Source organism: Plutella xylostella, chromosome 16, assembly GCF_932276165.1.
Source record: "Plutella xylostella chromosome 16, ilPluXylo3.1, whole genome shotgun sequence".
NCBI lineage: Eukaryota > Metazoa > Arthropoda > Insecta > Lepidoptera > Plutellidae > Plutella > Plutella xylostella.
Genome location: NC_063996.1, coordinates 2,133,600 through 2,156,737, shown reverse-complemented (window position 1 = coordinate 2,156,737; position 23,138 = coordinate 2,133,600). Strand labels below are relative to the sequence as shown.

Below are 23,138 nucleotides of genomic sequence, written 5' to 3'. Positions count from 1 at the left end.
ACATCAAACAAACCATATTGTTATCATCAACAGTAGGTACATAAGTAGTTACTAATAAGACGATACTACGAGGTCTTCTGAACAAGTTACCTTTGTATATTCATATGCTTTATGGATTTTGCTTACTCAGACAAAATTAAAATGTGTTCTTATCAAACTTTAATGTTCAAATATTTTCGTAGATATATTTTTACACAAAATTAATTATAATAATCCTACTCATAGAGATAAAAGCTAAAGTGAAAACCTTACTGAAAGTGACGGACAGTTAGCTGAAAGGAGGCTGTATAAAATAATTAACCGACACTTAAATTAATGTAGCACTCAAAATTTAATGAGTCCAAAATAACTTGAAACAAGTGAATGTGCTGCTATGATGGACATTAATAAGATTAATTACTATAATCATGAAAACCGTGAGCATAAAAGTTGATAAAACAAACCGCTTCGTTGGTAGGTATATGACTTTGGAGATGAAGGATGTTTTCTTACCCCCTTATTCATAAAAAAGTTACTGGGCGCTTTAGCTATTGAACTGTTTTGTCTCTCTCTGACGGAGAACAATTTTTTCTTTGACTATTTTTTTTTTATGAATAAGGGGGTTAATCTTTATTATTGGGTGCATATATGAAGCATTCCTGAGTGACGTATCAACTGTACTTTATATACCCGCGAGTATTGAAACTGTTCCACCTACCATTTCCGTTCCACATGTCACTAAAACGTTTTCATTGATCGCAAGTGTAATATACTTACAAACTGGTTCAACCAAGACAGGCAATGACTGGCCACTAATATGACTAGCAAATTTTTCTTCACTCTAGTTCAACTGTAGTGTTTGCCACCGACTTTGCTACTTAATCACCAGCCTATACGTCATACAATAGATGCAATACATAACATAAACAGGTTTGTGAGAAATCTGAAATCCTCCTGGATGAAGGAATCTTTCCAGTATGTTGATTCTGTAATATCCGACCTAGAATGCTCTCTTTTCTGAGAAATCACAATCATAGGATCCCATCCATAGATAGGATGTTTCATAGAAGTCTCAAAGTATTTATTACGCCCATTATTAAACTCTAGAGAACAATATTGAAGGCTGTAATTATTAAGAATACCTAATTATAAAAAAACGGAAGTAATGCAATTGATTGCAGAAAAAGATTTGCATCCAATCATCATCGGAAACATAAAATGGTTGAAGTAATAAATAATGTTTATAGTGTAATCAAAGGTTATTGCAATTTATTACTGAAGTTTCATTATTCAGTTCATAATTTATGTTTGGGTTTGAGCATTATCAAAGTATCGGCCAGTGGGCAACCTCAAAGGATATCCTTTTGGAGTCTGATATGATTTTCCTGATTTTATGATAGGTTATTGATATTATTTTCACTCCGGCTTCCCTTACACATTAACCCTTCAGTGCTGCTATTTAAGTTCTATATTTTATGTACGTACCTAGGTAGTATTTTTTTTAATATAACTCTCATGCTTGGCAGAAGGTGAGCTCATGGATGTCCCATGCGCCATGCGGTCACATAGGCATTTAAAAAGTAGATTTTAGCACAAAATATTTAAAAAAACATACAGTGTGGCAATTTTGGCAGTCTATTTTTAACGACGATTAATAGCAACACTAAAAACAAAGAAATTAACAAGATTATTTGCAAAACCGTAGAAAAGTGGTCCCTCTACCAACTAGTGCGTGTCACATTGCGTGTATATAGGTATCTCATACATACATACATGTACATGTGGACATAATGTATGTCAGTATGTCTGCCTCATAATAATGGTTGTGCTAGACTATACCGAACGCATGTCATGTGTGCTAATGTTAGCGTCAATTCACACGTACCACAACCACACCACGCCGCAGCGACATAATGTGGTCAAGCTGTGGTTACGTGTGAATAGTGTCGCAGCGGCTTTTTGCAGTTGCGTTGTGGTAGCGGCAAAATGTCGATGTGGTTGCGTTGTCGCTGTCGTTGCGATGTGGTAACCACGTGTTCGTGTGCAGTTAATAGGGAGGTGGCCGTGGTGCAGCCGCCGCGTGTCGGCGTTGCCGTCGCGATGTGGTTGCGATGTGGTCGTATTACACAGGTGGTCAATAACAACGGCAAAATGTGGCACGTGTAAATTGGATTATTCATTTTCAATACAAATTATACACCCGACCACACGGCATCGTTGTGGTGTGGTTGTGGCTGTGGTGTGGTTGTGGTACGTGTGAATTGACCCTTACGTAAGTACAAGATTTATTTTGACAGACCCTTTGACCCGCTGGACTGATACATCCTTAGACAGGTAGCCGGTAATGAATGGATAATAAGGAAGGCCGAGATCAGAGTGTTGTGGTGGTTGTCCTGGGTAGAGGCATATTATATGGGAACACCCAAATATTCCGAAAAACTTTTTTCCGAATTTGATAACCCCGAATATGTAATTTACGAAATATTGCAATACCGATTTTTTTAAATACCGAATTATAATAATCACGAAAATTATAATTTCGAATATTATAATCACGAATATTGTTATTACGATTGTTAAATATACGAATGTAAAAAAATACGATTACTTTAATATACGAAAAATAAAATACCGATTTATTATAATCACGAAAAAGTCAAATCCCGATCGGAAATATGATAATTCGTGATTTTGAAAAAAAAAACATAAACGTCTTTAAAACTTTAGAACCAAAACCAAAAGATAGGTGCGACGACGAGCAAAGCGAGGAGGAGCGTGTTAGGTGCACATAGATATCGAAAAACAAAGCGGAGCGCAGCGAAGCGGAGCGGAGCGTTTCAAATATAGAGCAAAACAATTGCTAGAATTTTATGGTGTTTAAACTTAAAAACCTTAGGACCTAAACCTAAAGATAGGTGCGACGACGAGCAAAGCGAGGAGAAGCGGTGTTAGGTGCACATAGATATCGAAAAACAAAGCGGAGCGGAGCGTTTCAAATATAGAGCAAAACAATTGCTAGAATTTTATGGTGTTTAAACTTAAAAACCTTAGGACCTAAACCTAAAGATAGGTGCGACGACGAGCAAAGCGAGGAGGAGCGTGTTAGGTGCACATAGATATCGAAAAACAAAGCGGAGCGCAGCGAAGCGGAGCGGAGCGTTTCACATAATATAGCTTAAAAAATATTGTTTTTATACGGATTATGCTGTTAATTAACCCACTATTCATAATATATAACCATTTCTTATTAACTAAGAAACATTCTGGAATTTGTATTTTCGGAATATTAAAACTTCGGGATTCGTAATTTTAAAAATTTGATATAATAAAAAATCGTACTTTTGAAACATCGAAATAATAATATTCGGAAAATTTACTTTCGTCATTTTAATAAATATGTTGTTTGAAATTTCGTTTATAAACTATTCGTGATTTTAGTTATTCGGAAACTTAAAATTTGGGATTGTGAATTATTCGGAACTTTGAAATTCGAAATTTTAAAAATCGTTATTTTCATATTCGTAAAAAAGTAATTCGGAATTATGTAGTGTACTCATATTATATCTAGTAGGTACTATCTTTTGACATATTCCTCCATTTTTGTGAATGAATTTTATAAAAAATAGGCTCATTTTTGCTGCTGCTGTGTGCTCAATAACATGAATGTTCGGACAAATGTTCGTTAATTAGGTGTGGCAGTCTCTTGGAAATACTGTCTGTTTTCAATTGCGTTTGCACCGATTGTTTTGATTCTGTGCCCATTACTCACGATTATAAATGGATTTTTGCTATGATATACGTCATAAAGTCTTACTGTTTCATCACTTTATTGAAACCTTGAGAATTACATAAGAATCGGGTAGCTAACATGCGTTTGTTTTCGCAGTTTCACTTAGATTATGATAATTTTAGGATGCGAGCTAGGAAGGGATCACCTTGAGTGTGAATAATTGAGGTAGTTTGTTGTTTACTGCACATTGTGTCTATATTATTGAACTCAGTATGAAGAGCGGAAGGCTAAAGATGCGTTTTGATAGCGTGCTACTTGAGGTTTCAGCAGAAGACGTCACCACTAAAGTCTGTTTTTTTAATGTCAAATACAAAATAGATAGATACTGAACGGTTTATCAACAGTCGATTGTCCCGCGATTAAGTGACGTATCGTTCTATTGGCGAGACAATTGACCGTTGATGAACCGTTCAGATTCTGTCAATTTAGTATCTGAGATTAAAAAACACACTTTAGTTTATATGAAGGTATTTCTATGGGATTAATTGAAATCATATTTAGTTTTCCATAAAATTTTGGTATAACACGCATTCTTGCAAAGTATAGGTCTAATGTTCATTGCCAAAACCAGTGCATTGCACCCTGTATATTGTTGAACTCTTGTTAAAGTGTAAGGTGGGTGTGCGATGGCCAGTTAGCTACAAACGCAGGCAGCGGATACATTTAATGAGACGGTCCGAGCCGTACAGATTATGTTCTAATGCAGGGGTTCTTAGGCTTTCCGAATTATAGGTCCAGCACCGAGGATTCAAGTTCACATCAATTTAGTAGGACGTATAAGTAGACGCTTCCAGCCCGCTGAACTATGTAACACGAGTGGCGTGAGTTCGTTGCGTTATACCCAAGGTACACCACCTACCGAGTAGTATCCTCGGCCGATCCTCGACCAATGAAGGCTAGCAAATAACCGAGTGCTAGGCCGTTGAAACTCTCGCGGCCACTGTACTCGGTAAGTGTAATACATACAAAGCCTATGTGACATCGTCCTAAATGGAAGTGTATGGAATATTATGTAAGAGGGTAAACTCGCGCTAATATACTTAGGTATATTTCTGCCACTTAAGGGGGAGTTACACGTCCAGAAGGCAAGAAAAAGCTATTGACCAGCAACCAACATAAAATAATATTGTAAGTACATCAATTTTATGTAAGTATAAAAAATTATAGTTCTTATCTGCCAAGTCTGAGTATAACATGGTAATATTGTGTCAAATAAATACTTAAATTCTGCACTTTCCAGCCCGCAGTTTCACCACCCCTGCCGCATTAGAAAGTGTGCGGTCTGCAAGATGGCTATCTCGGACTGCCGCTCGTTACCTCGGCCTTCTCTCCGCGCTCCGCACACCCGCCGCTGCCACTGATATTATAAATAATATAGTAATAAAATATAGGGCTAATTTTTAATTCAAATTGCAGAAATATGAGTTACCTACTAGTAATGGCTTACATAAAGTTAGGTCTACAGGACGTAGGTTTAGTTCAATGAAGGTGCAGGCGACACCAACATTAGTTCTCGTATAATAACTTCAATATTCCTTCATGTGAGTGCAATAACGTTGGCAGCCGTGACGTGGGGGACTAACAAGCTACTAGCTACCATCGGCTGATAAAGATGGCCAAACAGTGTCTACTAACGGACATCTTTGCGTTTTAGTTACAACAATAAATCCGTAGTGAAAAGAAAGATGATCCAGATCCAGTCAGAGTAGCCTCAGTAACAACTGAGGTTCAGTTGCTAAGGCCTTGGTCTCCTATTTACGCCGCAGGTCGCGTCCAGCGTCACGCCGTAGGCCGCGTCACGATGCTCACTATAGAAATGTACTGATGCGGTCTCCCTCACACGCCGACGTTGGCGCGTAGATGTAATGAGCATCGTGACGCGGCCTACGGCGGTGACACTTGACGCAACCTACGGAGTAAATAGGAGACCCGGGCCTAACTGGCCAGGATACGCCGGACGTAGGTGTATAAAGAACGTTTGTGTTTATAGTATCACAGCATTCGATACAACATAGGTATTTTCGAATCTACACAAACATATGAAAAAAACAAATGTCACTTTTGGAACTGTGCAGCGAGCACCGGATTCGATACTATTTTCGAATCTACACGAAGGGTCACTTTTACCAAACGCTAAACAAAATCAAATTTTAAATACATTTTGTACTAACTGACAGACGTATGACAGGCTACTAAATACGTTTAGCGTTTGGTGAAATTGCACCTAACATATGGAAAAAACAAATGTCACTTTTGGAACTAACTTTGCCTTACATTTTGACAGTGACAGTTGACGATACGCAACGTTAACGGAGGATCGAAACTTGTGCTGGCGACTCTGATAATTTTGCCTTACATTTTGACAGTGACAGTTGACGATACATTATGTTTGTGTAGTTTCGAAAATAGTATCGAATCCTGTGATCGCTGCACAGTTGTCATGTCACTTGTCATGTCCTTTCTTGCACATCCAGTGACTACTTAACCGATCGCTACTATGGACCATCATCATCAGCTGAAGTTCGTCTACTACCGAACACAGGGATATAAGGGATAAAGGAGCGCCACAACACTCAGTTACTCCTCTAGCTTTTCGGCTCTATAAAACTATATAGAGCCAACTAGACTAATGTACTGGTCGCTTCTAATAAGGAATGGGGAAAAAATATGATGTGATTGTTTAATAATTTTTCGATATCTTTCAATAGTGTCATTACTCGTATAGTGTATGCATGTATAAAACAAGCAAGTAATACTTAATTGTAAAATAGTAAATAAGTAAAAAACTCATTTTTAGTAGTAATTATTAATCAAAATACGAAGGGAGGTAGGCTGGTAGGGTGCCGAGGTTGTAAATTTTCAGGACCTGCCTCCGGGTTCATGGGAACCAATAATATAGGTACGTAATTGTTGTCATGGCATGGATAATGAATCGATTGACAAATTATTGGCTCGAAACAATTTCCACAAACTGACATATCACAACTAAATGACAATGGGCGTTTTGGGACCTATGTCGAATAAAGATGAGACATACATCGTTGGATAGCTTTTTTCAAGTGAGCAAAAAAGTATTATGGCGACAAATCCGTATAAGTTGTCCATTTTGAAATATATTCGTCGGAAGGAAGTATTTTTCTATGGCATTGCACTCTCTCTACTGATGACAGTTGGGCGTAATACACGTAAACCCGTATTATTGAAATTGGAGAAATTACTTTCAACTGGTTTTATTTACTGAGATAATAAACAAATATAATATTATATGAAATATGATCATTTTGTTATAAAAATTAAAAATGAATGTGAAAAACTAACAAACTAATTAAAATTACAGAAATAAAATATAAAATCTTTCAAGGTACGATTACTCTAATTGGACAGTAAATCAAGACTAGCGCTTCCGTTATTCATATTCTGCAAAAAAATACCTTTTCAACGACGTATCACTCATTTCTATTGGTGCTGGTCCCAGCTTCCATATATATTGGTGCCCATCATCATTTAATGTCGAAATACTCGTAATGTTTTGTCAGAGTTCAGTAGTGTCGAATTTCAGACTTCGAGCCTAACTTATTAGAATATACTATATAATAATATAATATACAAAATATGATTACCTTAATACTAAATTTTTTTTTTACATTACCTATTATTTTTATTATTATATCATATTACAGAGAGGAACGCAGCCGGCCTTTTGGGAACCTTCCCTAGTGACGGTGGCGATCTGGCTCATATCTTCAATTTACTTCGGTAGGTACTTAGTGGTGATTAGTTTTATATAGTTTTTAGGCAGGCCTTTTTACAAGATGTTTATTGTTATTATTATGTACTTAGGCAAATCGATTTTATTAAAAATATCCTTAACTTTTGTTTAAAAGAAATGTATGAAATGTATTTACAGAAAAACTCTCCATTGCTTATATTTTCAATAGCCCAATCCCATACACTCAGGGAGGCACACCACAGCAGTCCACCACTCCACCTAAACCTCTGATGGCCATCAACCGATCTCCAATACGCCTGAAAAACGATGGTTTCAGACATGGAGGACGCTCGTGTCCAAAACAGAACTGCTTTGAATTGAACACAATGCTACAAAATCATGCCAGTCACCACAACCGAATCACACATAAAAGTCCCTATCATAACTGATCTTCAGTGTCCTATAGGCTCCATACAGTCCCTCATCCAGGTCATCATGAGCATGAAGAGACCTACACGAGTGTGTTCTGGTAATCATGTTGTAGGATCCGATGCTACTGCGCAGGTTTCTGACTGCACTTTTGTGCCGCGTCCGTGTTTTCACTTCCGGTTTTAGTTCCGTGTGGTAGTATTTCCTTTCCTCCGTGTGGAGCCATTTTGAGTTTGTGAGCAGCTTTTTTGTCCATTCGTCTGTGAAGGAAATAAAAGGATTGTTAGTTTAAGGGTTACCACCAACAAAAAATAGACTGCTTTATGACTGCCTATTATTTATTAATATTAATGTATTTATTTCAACTAGGTATGTTGGTGTTACACTGTTCTTAAATCTATGTACTATATCTACGCAGTAGTATCCTTAACATAGGTCCTTGCAGGGCATAGCAATATTTATATTCATAACTACCGCTATCTCTGTTTTCAGAGTTCAAAGGATTATTATGATGGGCACCTATGCTGCATCCAGTTTTATTTTAATGTGGTTTATGACGATTTCATCATTAGGACTCAATGTGATAAATTGCAGCCAAATTTTGCAGCATTTTATGCTTAGCAAGTGTGGTCATCCATCATAGAAAGTGCTGCCAACTACTACGGAAGGCCTGTAGCTAGTTATGATAAGAAATTGTTCTGATTAAGTTTTAGTTGCCTGAGACTTGACTATTTAACATGCCCACCCGACACTAAAATATCAACATCAGAACACCTTATTATATAGGAAAACAGATTAACTTTGTCATAACCTTTTAAGACCCAGAGACCTCAAATTTCACATCTTTCAGTTTTCTTAACTTTGTCTGAACCCTGTCGTGGGTCGCCACAATCGCCACATAATGATATCGTATGAGAAGTTAAAGCAAGCCAGAATACTCCAAGCAAACCGCACATACCATTAAGATCCTTCATGGACCCAGCCTTCCCCCCATACTCGTAGGGCAGGCCTTCCTCCGGAAAGTGGTCCAGTCCCATCACGTGGTTGATCTGGTCTCCGTCAGCGTGCTTCTGGACCACGGTGCGGCGCCACGGGTAGAGCCCGATGTGGAGGAGGAGGAGAGACATGGTCTTCAGCCGGTGCGTGTTGATCACGTGGACTGAGGCGAAGCGGAGCGGGTAGGTGTTCTGGAAGTTGGTGGTGGTTTGTCAATAATGGAATAGAGGTAGCTTTAGTAACACAGTTGAAAGATGGATTAATTTGAAAAGATGGCTCAGAAGTTTCTTGCATCCATTCTTCTCCAAAGACAAAGCCCCTTATCCAAACTGTTTGTAATAAATTGACGTTCATAAGAAATTTTAAACTGAGTACTTTGTTATATTATATTTTATTATAGTTACGCGTAACGTAACGCTGCAAACTGCGTAGAGTGAGTTCAAAACTAGCAAACGATGTGCCGCTACCGTTGGCTCAGTCAGCGGCTAACAGTTTGCCTACTGGGATAATTAACATACGTCATTAGTGTGCAACGCCCCATAGCCGATGAACTGAAATATTGGAATTGTAGAGGAAGGTGGTCAATTACTGGCGCATTGTCATTATTGGATGTTCCACCCTAATTACTGAATTTTTAAAGGTAGGTCCGGTGCGGTGTACAAGAAAAACGTAAGCTACAGAATAAAGTTTATAATAGTAACGTGCCGTACAAATATTTATTACACCTTGATATGTTTCACATGCTATATCAACCAACTCTCACCTATCTATCTCACATACTTGTCACTTTCCTCACTTACAATTTACTACATTTGGTCTACATTCTCTCATCTACCATTGTTCCTCTCTGACGAAATCCCATGAGTGAAATTCTAATTAGTGATGTTAATGTTAACATACTGTTGCGGTATCGTGTCAGTGAAACATACACTCTGGTTTGTAACATTCGATTTCACTATCGGGGTATTAACTTTGGTTAGGTCAAGCTTACAAAATTAGATTTTTCGAACAAATATTTTTTCCCTCTAATAAAGGTTATTGTTTATCACTTCAAATTCAATATTAAGTAATTATATATCCTACTACTTTAAGTGTATTTGCAGTGCCCACTGTGGGCATCAAGTTGTAAGTACCTACTATTTTATTTTAAGATCTTTAAACACTTGATGGCAATAAAATATTTGAATTTGAATTGGTTGTTTATTATTTTTCGTGAATATCATGATAAGATATTTTCAGGGTTAGTAGTTTTTCCCATCGCTGATTTCACGGTTGTGAACTTAAGTTTTTATTTGTTTATTTTTTATGCCATTTTACTCTTTGTATTTCTTTGATGAAAATTACTACATCAAGATGCCAACTTGCCTTTATCGTATCTTCTGCCATTGTTTGATTCTATGGAATGGACCTTGCATAGCTGCAACTATTAGACTCAATTTTTTTTAACAGAAGAGTACCGGAATTATTACTGTGTTATTAGTTCACGTAATATAACTACGTAATTTATTAGGTGCTGAGTTGCTATTGGTCCTAACAATGACCCATGATCTAAGTCTGTCAATATCGGAAATGTGCGAGAGACATAGGTACTCAATATAAAAACAATAGATAATATATGAACATTGCTGCATTACCTTCATGAGCTGGTGGAAGTCCTTCCAGTAGGTGCCTCGGAAGTGGTTCTTGAGGTGCGCGGGCTGCAGGTCGCACACGTCGATGAACACCACCTCCTCGCCAGGAGTCGGGTCCTCTCGCAATCTGGAAGTAGAGGAATCTGATATTACTGTTTTAACCCCCGATAAAAAAGAGGGGTGTTATAAGTTTAACGTACCTAACTGTCTGTGGTAGAGTTGCTCCCAAACGACTGAGCCAATTTTCTTTTATTATTTTGTAGGTAGTGTTACCCCGAGGGTTCTAAGCCATATTTTAACAAAATCATCATAGCCATTCAAAAGTTAGTCAGGGTATTAGGAGAAGGTTAGATTTTCTGCTTATGTCCTGGCTATCTCGTAGGGGAAATATTATCCACCATCATTATTGTAATGTTACACTGCTGGACATAGGCCTCTCCCAAAGAGTATCAAAACACTATGTACTTGAATTTCCTTATCTACACACTCACGCCTTGTACTAATGTACTCCCTTGCGGGGTAGGCAGAGATGCATTGCTGCACCCACTTTTCGCCAGAGTGTTATGTTAGTCCCAATGTAATAGGGGCGGGCCTATTGCCATTTTACGGGCACATCCAAGACCCGAGAACAAATATTTGTGTTTAAACAAATATCTGCCCCAGCCGGGAATCGAACCCGGGACCTTCGGCTAGTCGCCGGGAGTAGTCAGGGTCACTAACCACTAGGCCATTCGGTCGTCTGAATTTCCTAATCTATATTCATTAAAAGTAGGTACAATAATGAATGTGAGTAAATAAAACTATATTAGGCAGAAATACAGATCAGTACCTACGCCAATATGTATTGTCTATAGATAAAGTTATTTCTAGCTAAACTAGGAATTACCACGCATTCCTAATTGGCACCTATCCAAGAGTAACAACTAACAACAGAACATTGAGACTTTCAATGGTAAAGGTCAAGACCCACTCCAGCGCACTGATCCATATCAATCAAACAAAAGACTCATTCACGCAACACTGAACCATATCACTGACTCTTAAAGTTAGCATTACAATAACTCTCAATATTATAAAGCAAAGAACTCACAGGTGAGATCATAGATAGATAGATAGATAGAGTACTCTTTATTTGTACACCAAGGAATGATTAACAATTTTACATAGACACTTAACTAGGGTACAAAAGGCGGTCTTATCGCTTATAGCGATCTCTTCCAGACAACCTTTGGATGGATGGACTAGAGATATAAAAGGGGTACAGTGTACTTAATCAAGGAATATAGTATAATTTAAGTTATTATTATCTACTACACACTAAATATAAGCAAAAAATAAATAAAAAATACACACAAGTACATACGCCTACTACATGTATTATAATACACAATTATATACAATATAATACATATATAAATATATACAAACACATATATACATATACATACATACATCATATACATACACATACATATCATACATATTATACCTACATACATGATTTTTAATACATATTTAATGATCTGATAACAGCTAAACAGTTGATTTAAGGTAGTGTTCCTTCACCATTCTCTTAAAGGTTTCCAGAGTTGGTGCTTGTCGGATTTTTGAAGGAAGATCATTCCACAAAGTGATAGCGCGTACTGTGTAAGAAGAACTGAAGAATTTAGTGGTATTAGGAGGGATATTAAGGCGGAGATTGTGGGTAGAGCGCAGTGTCAGGTTGTGAGATTCACAACGAAGCTGAAAGCGTTCTTTTAAGTAAGCGGGGTATGTTGGGTTAAAAAGTATGGAATATAAAAGTGAAAGAATGTGGGCATTGCGACGAAGACGAATAGGGAGCCACTTGAGTTTCGCGCGAAAGTCGGAAACATGGTCATATTTGCGTAAGCCAAATATAAACCGTATAGAAAAATTTTGGAGTCGCTCAAGCTTATTTAACTGCTCCTCAGTTAAATCTGGATAGCAAGAATCGGCATAATCTAAAATAGGTAGAAGTAAAGACTGAGAAAGCTCAATTTTGGTGGAAGTGGGCAAGAAATTCCGCAATCTGCGAAGTGAACCTGCTGAAGCAAACATCTTTCTACTAACTACTTCCAGCTGCTTTTTCCATGTCATGGATCTGTCCAGATACACCCCCAAGTTTTTAACTTCTTTACTCCACTCTATATGTACACCATCAAAAAAACTGGTGGAAGGGAATCGAAGTCAATCATGGAAATAAATCTAGGGCTGCCAAGAATGATCACCTGGGTTTTAGTCGGATTGACTCTTAGGCCGAAGTCACTGCTCCACGTCAAAATATGTTCTAGGTCAGTATTTGTTCTGTTGATTGCAACGGAGAGATCTGATAAAGGCGCATGGCTGTATATTTGTAGATCATCTGCATAAAGGTGGTAGGAAGAAGATAAGTGATTAGAAATACTGTTAATAAATATGGCAAAGAGAAGAGGGGACAACACGCCACCTTGCGGGACTCCGGCCGTTGTGCTGCACCATAGAGAGAATGACTCCTCAATACGGATTCGCTGCCGGCGCCCGTGCAAGAAACTATGAAACCAGTCAATTACCGTTGGAGATACATTAAGAGAGCGCAATATCCCCAATAGTATGTCATAATCGACTGTATTGAAGGCATTGCTAAAATCGAGTAGTGACAGCACCGTCAGCTCACCATTCTCCATACCCTGACGAACGTCGTCAGTGATTTTCACTAAGGCCGTTACAGTGCTATGTCCCGGGCGGAACCCAGATTGGTACGGATTCATTAAGTTGTTTCGCACTAGGAATGCATTCAGCTGGTAATGGACCAGACGTTCGAGTACCTTGGAAAGGAAGGGAAGGATGGAAATAGGACGGAAGTCAGCAAGAGATGGATTGGATTTCTTGGGCAAGGGAGTGACTTGAGCATCTTTCCAAGCGGATGGGAATGTTTTAGAGGAAATGGAATAGTTCATAATAATCATAATATACAGGGTGTTGCAAAAAGGGTTATAACTAAGCCGACACATGTATACTTGTGCAGCATGTTTTATATTTAAGCCCGAAAATGAAATCAGAATGTCAAAATTCGCGAAAAAAATATCATTTCTATAGAAACTTTGTTGGCCATTATGTGACTTTTTATTATGGATAATGCTTTTTTTCTGCGAATTTTGACATTCTGATTTCATTCTTCTGGCTTACATCTTGCAGAATCCTACGTGGTTTCGGTTCAGTATACCCTTTTTGCAACATCCTGTATACTTAAAGGAAACTGTACCTTATGTCTAAGATCATAAGCCAGCGGGCCAACAACGCCTTAGCGGAAAGTGGTCTATCCAAAGCGGTAGGCGCTGGCATGCGGACAATAGTGATGCGTCTTCCTCCCACACTCCGGGCTTTGAGTGGCACTATGTATCTGAAATGCGCAATAGGAAAAGTAAGGTACATATTCTATTCTATTTTTCTATTCAGAGAGGGGGCGAAGTTCCTGTACGTGGCTCTCTCGAGTGGAACCTTTGTACATAGTTATTATTAATAATTTAAACTCAGCCAGCCTAGCTCCTGAGTAAACTGGAGCAGCAAGCCTGGGTGTTGCAATAGCTGAGGTATATATATCTATATATACACTCTGTCTAGAATTATCTGAGGGCTGGATTTCAACACCCGAGATCCCGATTTTTTAGGGCGTAGAAGAGATGACCCATTCCGTCACTAGCACATGTTAAGTAGACGATAATATTATAATCTTAACAATCGTATCGGTTATCTCTTTTATTGGTGTTCGTATTGTTTATTGAATATCTTCTGGCATTCATCACACACCTTTGGATAAATGCCAGAATATCTTCATAAATTACTGACTGCAACGATAAAGGATTCATTGGGATTGCTGCACTCAATTTTCATAACCTTTATTGGCAGAGTGATTTCTGATCAAAGATACATTCTTGCACTTTAAATCAAAACCAGCGCTGTGGCCTTATTTTCTACAGCACATGCTAAGCTGTTGCCTTTTTGACGCGATGGACAGCATCATTTTATTCATTCTTTGTTTCGTAATGTACTGTTTCCCGCACAATATAATACGATATTGGATATGACTTAACATAAATGTAAACACAGTCTGTTCCAGGCAACTTTTGGGTAAATAAAAGACTGATGGAAAAAATGTGGAAAAGCTCACTCACGCGTCCTGACAGCTGGACAGGATCTCCTCATCATCAGGGCACCTATTATGCCAGAGTTCAGCCAGGCCGGCCGGCCCGCGCGCCTGGTAGTACCTCCGTGCCCGCCGCCCCGCCTCCCCCGCGTCGCCCCCGCAGGTGGAGGGGAACAGGTCGAGGATCACCAGCTCCTCGTCTGTGATTGGTCGCGTCAGATGCTCGCGCGCCCATCGTTCGCCGAACGACGCTGCGGCCTTCATCTTGAACCTGGAATCAGACATTAAGGACACGTTAAGATGCGTACAGACCGGCCCAACGAACGCCAACGAACGGGTTTCGTTGACCTTCGTTGCTGCAATCTGCCCTGTATTATGTATGATAAATATCCATCGTTGGGTGTTCGTTGGGCGTTCGTTGGGCCGGTCTGTACGCAGCTTTAGGTGAATCGTGGTGGCGTAACGGATAAAGTCTCGGCTCTCATTCGCTTTTCACAGTACATTTATACTTACGTGATAGGTCGCGAGCCGTATCTCCGTTTTGAATGAGTACTATGCACTTAGGGTACCTACACATCTAGATATGCAAGTATCCTCACGATGTTTTCCTTCACCGTAAAAGCGATATGGCAGCGATGTACATTGAAGGTACTTAAATTAAAATAACTCAAAGATTCAAAGGTACAAAGTAAGGGGCAGATAAACCTGACCCCCCTCAGAAGCATTGTTGGTATGAGAGGGGGGTCAGGTTTCTTTGCACCTGACCGTACATGTCAGGCGCGGGCGCTTAAACTACTGAGTTCCACCGCGCTTTTTTATCCCATAGTGGCTATTTACGCCTTTTTACAGCAGTATTGTGTTAAAATAAATAATACTTTGATCCAGGATCCTAGTTCGTTGAATTAAACATACTTTCAAAAACGTAGACACATATTTGATTTTGTCTCATTAATTATTCATTTAATATTTACTCGGATTTAAGGTTCCATTTTTGATAAGGAAAATGCTCGATTCGAGTTGTAGTTCAATATTTGATTTATGATTTGCAAACCTACTATTATTGAGTATTTAACTTACTGTAGTGGGTTCGATGACTGCTGTTAATTAAAATTTATTAGGTACATCCATTAAAATCCTATATTCAAATTGAAACAAATTAAATCATACATTTTATATTGATACAACCAAAACAGTTTAACTATAAGCTCATATTTATAGCAGTTAGTTGACCTTATAACTAGGTATTCTAAAATAAGTGATTAATAAGTAAGTAAGTTTCTTCATTAAAGCTTGCCATCCACATCCAAATCAATTTTGTTCGTCTACCACCCTATATGCAAATGGCATGGAATCTATCCTACGCAGAGGCGCATTCAATCACAAATCATACTTACTTAGTCGGTCTAGGAATGTTTGAGGCTGATATTTCTAGCTATTATTCCTTCAACCTTTCTACTCGAGATGGCAATTGCAACACGCCTCCGGAACCTCACGAATACGGTAATGTCAAGGTGTGTTGTGGTTTTAGGAAATATTCTGTTTATAGGTCAAACTGTAGCAAGTATCCTTTTGCTTAGGTATTCAAGTCCTCTCGATTTAAGCCATACATTTATATAGATTCATGTTTCTTAAATCGCGATAACACACCTATCCTCAAATTCATAGAGCGTATTTTAAATTTACAACAAGGATAAAATTGACTTTTATGGTTATAGGTTTTTAGAAGCGTCCGTAGACGAGCGGGCTTCAGTGATCGTAACTGATCACTGAGGTTAAGCAACCACTGGTGTGGTCAGCCATTGGATGGGTGACCGATTTCAAGTGGTTCTTTTCTGGACGCTTCCGTGCTTCGGACGGCACGTTAAGCCGTGGGTCCCGGTTGCTGCCGAAGCCTAGTCAGAGGCCTTCGGGTGGCTTGAAAAATATCTGACAGTCGGGTTGCCCACTTACCCGACAACTCTCTCAACACAAGCTTGCTTGTGTTGGGTTTACCAACCCGCACTAGGCCAGAGTGGTGGACTAGGCCTAAAACCCTTCCTTCATTGGAAGGAGACCCGTGCCCCAGCAGTGGGGACGTGAAAGGTTATGATGATGACAGAAGTTTAGGTCATTGATATTTAAACTTCATGTTTTCGCATGTATATGTAAATAAGAGCAACTTATCGGTATTTGGTATTTTAAAATAAGGCTTATACCTACAAACGCGAGCAATGAAAAAGTTCCACCCTCATGTCGACACCATTTAAAAAAACATTTAATTATAAAATTGAAAAAAAAAACGTTATTATTTGTTAATATTTTGATACGCTTTTAAAAAATGTACACTTAAGGACCATTATTGTGGAGCATAATGAAACGATACTGGTACTTTTTAATTTTTGCTTCGAGTGATTTTGAAAAGTAAGTAATAAAATGAAATTTGTAATCATCTAACCCCCGAATTCATAGAATTAACTGTCAGTTTACAAGAGTCTTGCAAGCTTCATCTTGATACTGAAACTTCGACTCTTTGTGTTGGATAAACCGTCTAAATTCGAGAAACACCACATCATGATAGCGTATTAATTATCTAAACAACTACCTATTTATAAGGCTGAAACAAGAAATATGAATTTCCTGCACCTATATTATACCTAGATCTAGTAAATAAGCAGATAAGTGTTAACTATTACGTGCTGTGTGAATGATCAATAATGTTTTTATTGGAAACAGATTATTACAGTATCTATCTTATGAATATTTGACCTGTAACTATGTTAGTACGGATACGATGGCGTCAGACCTAGGTTAAACAATATCAGTAATAGGTCTAGAATCTTGACTTATAAACGTGACTCCCTCTATGTGATTATGTAAAACTAGCTGTTCCCGCGCGCTTCGCTTCGCCTTAAGAAGTTTTCCCGTGGGAATTCCGGGATAAAAAGTAGCCTATGTTCTTTCCCAGGGTCTTAACCGTATGTATACCAAATTTCATTCAAATCCGTTCAGTAGTTTTGGCGTGAAAGAGTAACAGACAGACAGACAGACATACAGACAGACAGACAGACAGACACAGTTACTTTCGCATTTATAATATTAGTTAGGATTCATTGTAAGTGAGCAGATCGCCGAATCTCACCATAAATAAATAAATAGGTACCTCATATGTTTAGTTAGATACATATTAATCGAAGAGACACATGATTTAAACGGTTTTTGATAATGAAATTAGTTTAGTTTTGATTTTGTACTTTACAAATATAAATATACTGTAATATTTGATTATAGTATATAAATAAAGAAAGACTCTAACATGTACAAATAAAACTTTCCTCAGTATAATATACAGTACAATACCTATGAACTACGTATAATAAATCACTATTCCAAGGAATAAATGTATGTACGGTGGAACGTTGTAGATTTATGTGCATACAATTTCGACTATTCCTGTAGTCGCCATGAAAAGAAGGGCTTAATATGTTCTTGACCTATTTTGCAATTGATAAAAATACATGTCTTATTATGCATTTATGATTTTTTCCCAGCTCTATCAGAAACACATTTAAAAGTTTGTTTTAAAAATTGTGTCGGTGTTTTTATTGTTCGTAGATAGTTTTGTACGTAAATGTCCCCAAAAAATTATGTAAAAAGGAGTCATTTTTAATATTAATCGTCGTAGTATAGGGTTTTAAAGTATGAGTCGGGAACAGCCCGTGAATTCACGAAGTGTGCGTACTCGGAAGGCCTCGCGCGAGGTCACTTCCTGTACGGATTGGAACTTGTATTGCAATACTATTTATTTATGAGACAACATGTTATTATCGCATGAATTGAAATGAGATGTGACAAGTAAATAGGTTTGATGTTTTTAATTAGATCTATGAAGAAGAAAGAAGCACCCTTGACTGACGTATCAACTGTTCTGTACTTTATAATAATATGCATCCAGACTGACTCTAATACTGTCTCCTAAAGGCACTAGTCTGGATCTAGAGTTGGAAAGTGACTCGCTAAAAATAACAAATTTCAATATGGACTAAAATTGTTGCATTGACTGTAAATTCCATGACAAACCAATCTATGAATTATTGTCTCAATTTCATTTTTATTTGAAACTGATTGCGACTAAAGTAAACAAAGCACCACTATTTTTATACATTACCGATGCAGCCTATATTTAGTCAAATCTAAAAGCAGGATTTGAACCCGGAACCCGCATAGTATTCAGAGCGAGTCGTGAACCGATGTAATAGTAATAAGATTTGACGGATATAGGTAAGTACCTTTAAAATAACATACAAAAAGATGACGTCAACGATTTCTAAATGTTAATCTAGATTTTTTACCGATGTAGATTTTTTTACTATGGGTTTCTGTAAAATTACCACGAGAAGATAATTTGATAAGTACGACATCCCTTGCAACGCGTAACAAATGGGAAATTTATTAGGCCTACGCCTAGGCCATAATAAAGAAGAGTTAGACGTCCCACGTCAGTTACAGAAATTTATTAAGAATAATAATAAAAATGCCCTAATACTTTATTTGGTGTTGGCACTTTTTTGCAAAGTTATCTATGTCTCACTGTACTACTCTACTAGTATAAAGCATGCTTTAGAGTAGTTTAGAGATAAGGATATATTATAATAATACTTAAAATAATACGTAAGTAACTTTATTACGTTAGAATCGAAACCAAATATGTAAGCTATCTAACCTTCAAATTAAGTACTTTACAAGATATTAGTGAACACCATGAATCGACTCCTTAATTTGGTTACACAAGTTATAGTTACAATTAATAATGTAAGTAGGTACTTATTTGTATAATACTTCAAGGTGAAATTTTACTAGGTAAGTATAACTAGTACCTATTCAATTTGCATATTATGTAGATATGGTTTTATTGATTGTGATTACCGGATGGCATATGATACTACCTTTTGTGCCAGAAGTCCTGGGTTCGATAAAGTTCGATTGAGTTAAGTGTCTTCCAACCTACAATAAAGATTTTTAAGTAAATAAGTAAGTAACATACTAGAATGTCTAATTGATATTCTAACATTTGTAACGTCCGAAAACATTTATGAAGGTAACGGAAATCTCACGTATAATATTGTAACTTTTTTCTTAAGGCCAAATTGATAGTGAATACAGAATTAAAAGTAAAAGCTCATATTATTTAATGTGGGAACCTTTGTGCCTAATTAATTTATAATGATGAATGAAATACTATACGTACTTACCTACTTTTTATAGCGCAAACTCTGTCAAAGGTGTATTATAGTTGACCAAACAAAAGTTGGATTATTTTAAAAAGTATGTATTTAACGACGACCGAATGGCGTAGTGGTTAGTGACCCTGACTACTGAGCCGATGGTCCCGGGTTCGATTCCCGGCTGGGGCAGATATTTGTTTAAACACAGATATTTGTTCTCGGGTCTTGGATGTGCCCGTAAAATGGCAATAGGCCCGCCCCCTATTACATGGGACTAACATAACACTCTGGCGAAAAGTGGGTGCAGCAATGCACCTCTGCCTACCCCGCAAGGGAGTACATTAGTACAAGGCGTGAGTGCGTGTTTTTTTTTTATGTATTTAAGTAAACACTTTTAAGTTGGTGGTTTTTTTAATAGGTACTGTGGTTCTTACATAATTTTCTGTCGTAAACGTGCTTCATATCTTTGAATATTTTTTTTATAAAGCTTCTTTTTCAGCAGGTAAATTATGTAGATTTTTTATTTCACACAAACACCCTTTAAAAAATATTTAAATTAAAACAGTATTCTACGATGAAAGCTCCCGTAACTCGGACTTGTAAAAAATATTTTCAGCATCAAGACTAATCGATTGTAGCGCTTGAGTACACATTAATTTTTGCCACATTGTTAATTGCAACGAATTACGAGTCATAAAATACAACACCTCATACATCATACTCTTTTAACTTGTCTATATTATTTCATCAGAACATAAACAAAGCTCATCAACAATAACCCAACCTAAATTAATCAACGTTATAAAACTCCCGACATTCAACACTAAAATTCGCATAACTTTTGAATGGTTTTGATAAAATAAGTTAAAAAACACTCGACTTAACATTATCAATTTATTAATCACCCTAAAAAACAAAACTTAAATCGGTTCAGCCGTTTGAGAGCTTCACTACCACAACCAAATACACAGACAAGTTACACTTATAACACCCCTCTTTTTCCGTCGAAGGTTAAAGAAAAACAAAACAAGTCATAGACTCACCGCTCCACAGCTCTGAGCACCGCTAGTCCTGCGCGCGCGCACTCTACTGACGCGGGAAATTAAAACTATTACTTTACTCTATGGTTTTGAATGCCGGTTCAGTGCGTTCAATGGTTGTTGTCACCGTGAAATAAGTATAGCTTTTGTTTACAAATTAATAGAATACGAAAGATAAATTTATACGATCAATGATATTATAGCAGTAGTCGTGTTAGCACGGGCGTACGTAAGTAACCAGAAGGTAGAATGTAATATTTGTGAACATGTGGCTTGCTTACAACATTATAAGTAAGATTAGGGTAAAAGGAGTATAAATTTGGTTAGCATTGAGAATAAACAAAATCATAACTTAAAAATTGTATTATACGTATGGTTTATTTAGTTATATTATTAGTAGACAGTACCTATTCCACCTTTTTTATTCATTTCTATTCAAGGTTGGCTGTGAGAAATCGCTCTTAGCGATAAGGCCGCCTATTGTTTATTGTTCCTAGTTTATAAGTTATTTTTGCATATTTTGGTGACCAATAAAGTCGTATTCTATTCTATATTCTATTCTATTGTATAAAATAACAAAATAACTGACTAGTTACGATGCCCTGCCTGTACCAACTGCAGGCTCGCGGCCGTGACCGCCGCTGACTCGATGTGTCGCCGAAATGTCTGTCCGCGCTCCGCTGACTCTGAAGGTGGGTGTACTTAGATTAACAATATACGAACAAGATGGAGAGTCAGGTAGGGTGGGATGGGAGCGGTGGTAGCTCAGTGGGTAAGATGCGGGTTCGAATCCCAGCGCTGACATGAACCAATGAGTTCTTTGAATTTAAGTACAATGTATATACCATCGCTCTTACGGTGCAGGAAAACATAGTGAAAAAACCTACATATCTAGATTTAGCACATCAATCTAGATATGTGAACCCACCAGCGCCAGCTGAAAACCAGCGCTGTGGCCTCTCTGGGCACAGCACACGCTGAGCTGGTGCCTTTTTGACGCTCTGGACAGCAACCGTGTTTGTTTGTATTATTTTCTGGTTTTTTTTCATATAAATTTTTTGTAGTATTCTTTTTCTTTCTGTTTTTTATTGTTCAGTGTGTCAAATAAATGTTTCTTTCTTTCTTTCTTTCTTTTCTTTCTTTCTTTCTTTCACCAACCCGCATCAGACTAGCGTGGTAGGAAAATGGTCCAAGCTTAGGAAGGCAGTTTAGACCTAGAGGGTATGCCAAGTGCGATACTTCACCCCCACAGATAAAGACCCTAGAAAGACTTTGTGACAGACACATACGAGATAATAATCTCAAACAAAAACCATTACATAACAGCCAACATGCCTATATCGCTGGCAAATCGACCGAAACAGCACTCCATAGCGTAGTGAACAAAATTGAGTGTGCGCTAACAAACAAAGAATCAACACTAGGTGCCTTTATAGACATAGAAGGGGCCTTTGATAAAACAAACTTCGATAGTATCAACATTGCCTTAACCAAATATAATGTAATCCTACTCTACGGGGTTGGATAAATAATATGTTAAAGTTAAGAGCAGTACAACTCAACCTAAACGGGACAACCAGATGCATTGTAGCTAAAGGCTGCCCTCAAGGCGGGGTCCTTTCACCTCTACTGTGGAATCTGGTAGTTGACGACCTCCTTAGACGACTCAACAGCAGCGGCTTCTATACAGTCGGCTATGCAGATGACCTCACCATCCTCATTAGTGGGAAATTCGAGAACCTTCATTGTAGCGTTATGCAGGCCGCAATGAAGATTGTCGAGCAATGGTGCAGGGAGTATCGACTAAAAGTCAATCCCAGTAAAACAGAATTAGTCCTATTCACTAACAAGAGAAAACTCAATAGCATGAGCTTGCCTACATTATTTGGTACTCAACTAACACTTTCAACTGAAGTGAAATATCTTGGCATAACGCTAGATAACAAGTTGAACTGGAATAAACATCTCGATAACAAAATAAAACAGGCTACGATCGCTTTCTGGCAGTGTAAGCGAATGTTAGGAAAAACCTGGGGCCTTAAACAAAAATTAACATTATGGCTGTACAAAGCTGTCATACGACCTACCATAACTTACGGTTCTGTAGTCTGGTGGCCCAGAACAGAACTTAGCTCAGTAAAAAACAAGCTGCAAAAGCTACAAAGGCTTGCATGTGTAGCCATCACAGGATGCATGAAATCAACACCCACGGCCGCACT

General features: G+C 37.8%; 1 protein-coding gene across 2 annotated transcripts; it reads right to left on the bottom strand.

The window, feature by feature from the left end:
* Window positions 1–7,412: 7,412 nt before the first annotated feature.
* On the bottom strand, window positions 7,413–21,075 carry LOC105380479 (alpha-tocopherol transfer protein). 2 transcript variants are annotated; one of them, XM_038118748.2, is made up of 6 exons: window positions 20,923–21,075; window positions 14,707–14,949; window positions 13,797–13,934; window positions 10,538–10,661; window positions 8,866–9,094; window positions 7,413–8,167 (listed from the first exon to the last, which is right to left on the bottom strand). In XM_038118748.2, the coding sequence occupies exons 2-6, from the start codon at window positions 14,940–14,942 to the stop codon at window positions 7,899–7,901; spliced, it is 996 nt and encodes a 331-aa protein (XP_037974676.1). In that variant the 5' UTR covers window positions 14,943–14,949; window positions 20,923–21,075; the 3' UTR covers window positions 7,413–7,898. The 2 variants fall into 2 exon arrangements, with proteins under 2 accessions (XP_037974676.1, XP_048482424.1); XM_048626467.1 differs by lacking the exon at window positions 20,923–21,075 and adding an exon at window positions 15,192–15,314.
* Window positions 21,076–23,138: the final 2,063 nt, after the last annotated feature.